General features: G+C 35.0%; 1 protein-coding gene across 1 annotated transcript in view; it reads left to right on the top strand.

Annotated features, from left to right (window-relative positions):
- The first annotated feature begins 1636 nt into the window (after positions 1–1636).
- spz3 (Spaetzle domain-containing protein 3) overlaps positions 1637–6000 on the top strand; it is an 84331-nt gene continuing 79967 nt past the window's right edge. Inside the window, exon 1 of the mRNA XM_085952990.1 lies at positions 1637–2261. Coding sequence (XP_085809116.1) covers positions 1637–2261 — 625 coding nt within the window. The remainder of the gene's footprint in view (positions 2262–6000) is intronic.

Below are 6000 nucleotides of genomic sequence, written 5' to 3'. Positions count from 1 at the left end.
TAATGTATCTACGATAAGACTTTTCATTATCAATTACTTATTAAACAGACGCGTAAATATATGTCTAGTTAAATATTCACAGTTCTGTTAGCATATTATACACAGTCATCGTAGAAAAGGAAATTTGCCACGATCGTCTGCTTTTTAACATATCACGTACGAGTGTTGGTGACATTGCGTGTCACACTTTTTCTCTTTAGAAACGCCGAAATTCTCTTTCCCCACCTCTGCATCGTTATAACTTAGTACAGTGCTTCCCAACCATTTTTACATCACGGTACGCTATTCGAATTGTATAATTTTCACAGAGTACCTACTGTACAATACATCCATGTAGGTACCAAACAGGTATCAAACTCTACAATTAACTAACTATTTTTTTATTCAACGAATAATTCACAGGACTTAAGAATGTACCATTATAATAATTATTGAGCATACATAATTTTGAAAACAATGAGAAAATATATTATAATTAATAGAAAAAATCTTATTGAAAAAAATAAGACACCCCCGCAAGAATTGACATCAGGAATAGGGACTAGAGATAGAAATAGTCGCTATGTCAACGTCTTGACATGTTGAGTATCTAAACATATGTTTACATTTGGCTGTAGGTACGCATTACTATCTTACAGCACAGTTTTCATCACGGCATTCTTGTTTTACACCGTGTCCAGAAATTTGTACGTATGCAGTTCGCCGCATGACACTTCACCGTGAAATGTTGTATCGGAAATATATGGTCGTATATTAAAGACCATTCAACTTATTTGGGTTGTAAGTACTGAAATAAAATGTATGTCTAAATAAAACACGGTTCTTGTCGGTTTACAGGAACCCAGCAGCAAACAATTTTTAAAAATAACCGATAACCGATATTAGGTTTGGTTAGGGTTTCATTATTGAAGGAACATTATTGTCTGTACTGGTCCACGAACAACGCGTATTTTTTTCATCTCAGTGCTATAGAGATGACCGTAAATCTCTTCACGTCATCTCTTTCCAATAAGAAAGCTCACGGCGAACTGTGCTACGGTGAAATGTAATACATACTATTTACATGTAACCATACTACAGACCTATAAACGTATCTTAAGAATGGATTGGGGAGCCACAGTCTAAAACTACCCAATCAAGACTCGCAACTGGACAGAATCTGACATTCGAATGACGTTTTCAAAATGGCGTCCATATGGTAGTTCGTAGTTCCATTTTTGACCATTCTTGAGATAAGTTTGTAGGACAGTATCTTGCAGCACATTTTTCATCACGGCACACTTATGTTACACGCGGTACACCGTTTAGGAAGCTCTGAATTAGTAGACAAAATGTATTCGTAGTGTTTCACTACGCTTCATTGAATCACCTTTCTGTTTACATATTGACGTTGCCAAAACAGGATGTGATTATATTAATATGTAGCTCAGAATGTTGAAAAAAATCTTATTTAAGCTTACTTTTCTTAAGTGACATAACAATATTTATGAACGCGGTGACAAGATGGACGAATTTAAAAGATTGTCATAGCCAATGAGTGAATATGCGGCTTAAATCGCTGAGCTGAAAACTTAAAAAAAATTGACCAAATATTAAATTTTTAGTGATACCAAAATGATAAAGTGCAAATAGTGTAATGACGTTACTAGTGAAAATAGCGGTGCTGCTCAGTGCATGCACCGTGTGCAGTGAAGTGATGGCACTCACCAACTACAGCTTACCATTTGTAAGCAGTGCTGCACCGTATCTGCAGCAGGGGTCTCCGTTCGTTCCGAGGCCCACTTACGGGCAACCGCCCCCGGTACCAAGGAGGAACCCTTACAGTCCTCCCACGTACCTTCCACCTAGTCCAGACCCTCCTGGCTACAGAGAGCCAGACAGAAATTACAATAACAACAACAATAATAATTATTACGGAAATAATTATGATGGTGAAAATAACAACGCTGATAGAAGTAATAACAATGGGGATTATTTTGATAGAAGTGTTAGTGGTAATTCTGTGAGTGGTCCTCCTGTGAGGAAACCTACCTCGTATGGTGACCAAGGATCTCAGAGTGCGCAAGAAGGTGGGCAAAGTGGACAGGGTAGTCAAGGGAGTGCGCCAGGACCTGGCGAGTACCCTGGCCGACCGTCAGGGTACACGCGCGTGCAAGGGACACACGGAGCGCCTGGTAACAAGGCGCAGCTGCATGCCGTACTGGATTACGATGAGGATTACTATGAAGACGACACGGATGGAGGTTCGCAATCAGATGGAGGTGAGTTTTCATTGTCAATGACTATTTATTATATTAATTAATTAACATCAATTTTGTGACCGTTCGAAGAACGCCCAGCGTTAGAATCCAACTCCTGACTCAAATTCTACTGTTGTATTTTGAAATATTTATTTGGCGCTAAAATAAAGATAATATTTTTAATGAATGGTTAACCGCCACATATAAATACAAGTATGGTATGTTTTAGGTCGTCAATAGTAATAATGTCGTGGATCCCAGGATCAAATCCTAGATCTGGCAAATACACATATTATTTTTCAATGTGTGTTTGGAATATTGACTAGGTTGAGTAAGTGGCTAATATCTATATCTCGTAAAAACAAAAATCTGTTTATACAAATCTTCATGAATCTAATGAATACATTAATTTACATACGCATCCATTAGATTTCGGTCAATGGAAGCGGGTTTCAGTCCCGCCCGGCGTGGTATTTTTAAGTGTGTAATTATCTGGGGTGCTTTCAAATTATGTGTTCAATAAAATAATGTTACATTCTCAAATTACTTAAATTTCGTTCATTTAAAATAACGTTCAGTAAAAGTGTTGATTAAATTTTTTACTTAAAATTTATATTTATGTTCTTTATAAATTTATGAACACTGATAATTGTATTATAATATCAAACTTCGTCATTGAATTTTCAGATATATAAACAGAAAAAACTGCAATGGTATTTTTTATAAAATTAAACATAATGTACTACTTACTTACCAATATTTCAATAGTTTGGAATGACCAATCTAAAGAACTCACAAAACTTAGGAAAACTCTATAGGTATTTCAAAAACAAAAATTTTGTATGTAGGTATCGAAAATTACCCAAGTGTCACAAATATTATTTTAAATGACAAATATCATGAATACACTATATTATCAACGAAATTTTCATTAAGCTGCCGCAGAAAATTGGTATAGTATAGGATATAAATAAAATTTCTTACTTTCTGGGTGTGGTTGTATGAAGATACGATTCTCAGTTGTGATAAACTTAAACACGTGTTAAAAATATGCTATCTTTAATACATTAACCTATATTATAATATGCATCAACAAATTTAACGTTAAGTTCGTAATATTTGAGGACATTCTGAGACTTTTTGTTTCTCATGTTTAATGGCTTACGCTCATTAAGATGTATATTAAGATATCGCATTGCTATCTTATTATTATGACGTAGAGCAGTGGTCTCCAACCTTTATGTTACTACGCCTCTCTTTAAAAAAAATCTAATCTTGGCGCCTCCCCCCCCTTTATTTCATTAAATAATACAGACACTTTTTTAACACACAAGTTTTTACTACTTACTTATATCAAATTCATTTTTTAATTAATTTTTTTTTCATGCGACGAATGAGCTTGTTTATTACCACAATCAATTTTAAAAGAAGTCAACCAAATTCATCATCGTTCATTGACAAAAATTAATGGATTCTATCATGAGCTCCACATAGTGAATAGGGCCCACAGGCCAGGATCTTTCACCCATATATTAAAAATATTTAATAGCCCTGAAACAAAGCAGCGCCGCAGGTGACTTTTTTTACTATTAATAAAATTATATGAAAAATGCATTAGCAAACTAACCAAGAACTCAGGAAATAGATTTTTGTTTGCTTCAATATATCTGGCGTAGAAATCATTTAAAAGTGCAGACATGTATTATTGTTATATTATATTAAAGAAATCACGTCAAAAACAGTTTAAAAAAAAATATCACACCCTGCCTACACGCTTCAGTTGACACTTTAGCTACGAGTGACATTTAAATTTGAGGTTATTGTTTTCATGCAACCAGCGGTCGTTTTGTGCATTACCGAAACAGAGCGTTTGCAATAGCGCCATTTTTAAATTTCTCCGCTCCAAATATTTTTTAATAGGATTTAAATATATGTATTATATATTTAAATAAACATTCATGCACTGAATTTTCACTGTTACGTTAAGATATGAACTTTTATTTATTTGTAGATATTATGGTATAAAAAATAATTTATTCAAAAATTTTGGCACCTCCCCTGGCAATAGATCGCGCCTCCCAGGTTGGAAACCGCTGACGTAGAGTGTATACTACTTTAGATGGCCTAGAGAAAAGTGTATTTTTGTCAATTGTATTGTTACATCCAGACTTTGGAGATTTTTATTTTATTATTTTCCCATCTTTAGCTAAAGGAGTTAGTAGAAAAGATTACTATAATATTGAATACGTCCCTATGTACACTATGTAAATTTGATGGCTGTATTTTGTTAATATCATGCACTATTTTGAAAATATTTAAATTTCTTTTCAAAAACTTTCCAACATTCACTCGTGCGGAAATCGTATTGTACATCATTTATTATAATATGACGTTATTTGTCATGAATTCCCAGAAACTCCCACGCGCACAGAATGCATAAAATTACAGATGTATCTGACAAAATTCAATTGCCCTTTGAGACTTATAACCCGATGAACGATAAATTTCAATATTTATGGTAAATTATGCATCTCGTTTCGAAATGATCCTCGGCTGCAATAATAAAAACATATGCATTTCTTATCGCAAGGACACCATACTTCCGTTATGATTACAAGCAGAATAAAACTTTATAAGTTTACCTACTAATTATTATTTTACCATGAAATAGTCCAGGTATTTTACGTACATTGTTCGATTCCCTGGGGTTTAGTGAAACCATACAGGCCCGGTCTCAGGGCCACGCGCTCTAGGGGGGCCTCACGCCCTTTTTGACTTTAGACCAATGACATATTAAATGGACAACTCACTTCATACCGGCGCGCACGAGAAATTGTGCATGAAAGTCATTCACAGATGTATAGGTAGATGTCACCTGACCATATGACGTATCCATTTCCATTATGCGATACAAGCTTCGAGAATTTATAGTAATATAACCTTTATTGTAATGGCGTATTAGTGTCATGACTCATTGCGTTAGAAACAGATTCTCGGTTACTTACGACTTCTCGGAGATTAGACGCAAGTGAGCCCAGCGTATCACAGGCGACTGTCCAATGGTTTCTGTCATTCAATTGCGTTGAATAAACATTATCTTAAAATGGCATTTTATAAATAATAAATAATACTAACACATGAAAAGTGATATCCCATCTTTCTTGGAGTGTTTAGTAGATTTTTTTTACAATTTTTAACTAGGCACATTGGCATTTTGTAACACAATAATAACAGTGGAGTCGAAACTTGACAGTCAGAAATTTTGTATGGGCAGACCCAGCGGTGTCGCCAGACCGCTTGCAAGCAGAATGTTCATTTGAGCGTAGGATACCGATATTAAAATATGAATTTCGCCATCCGGCAGACCCGACACAAAGTGAGTGTCATTTTATTTTCTAGATGCTTCGTCCATATTAATGTCATTGCTTTAGACGTAATAAAAAATAATGAGACGTCGGCAAGAAATAAGTTAATTTTTAAATGAAATCAATAATGTGATTGTAAAATAATTAAAACGCAGGAGGGTTGTCCAGTATAAGTATTGTAGAATGATAGAATCTTTTCTAAAATTCAACCCTATTATTTGAAAACATTTCCGCGTGTTTCTAATACCGTATCATTTTCTCGCCGAGACTACCCGAGCAAGGCTGAGTGTGAGAGTGTAGTAGACGCGTTCATACCATTTGGTGTGCCAAACATTGTCAGAGAACATCTCACCGAGAGTGTGGGTACGGTTTAATAATTCAGGAAAACACATTCA

The sequence above is a fragment of the Rhyacophila brunnea genome, unplaced genomic scaffold (genome assembly GCF_057557595.1).
Source record: "Rhyacophila brunnea isolate RB1 unplaced genomic scaffold, BYU_Rbru_1.0 scaffold_3, whole genome shotgun sequence".
NCBI classification, from domain to species: Eukaryota; Metazoa; Arthropoda; class Insecta; order Trichoptera; family Rhyacophilidae; genus Rhyacophila; species Rhyacophila brunnea.
This window is presented reverse-complemented; position numbering and strand designations above follow the sequence as displayed.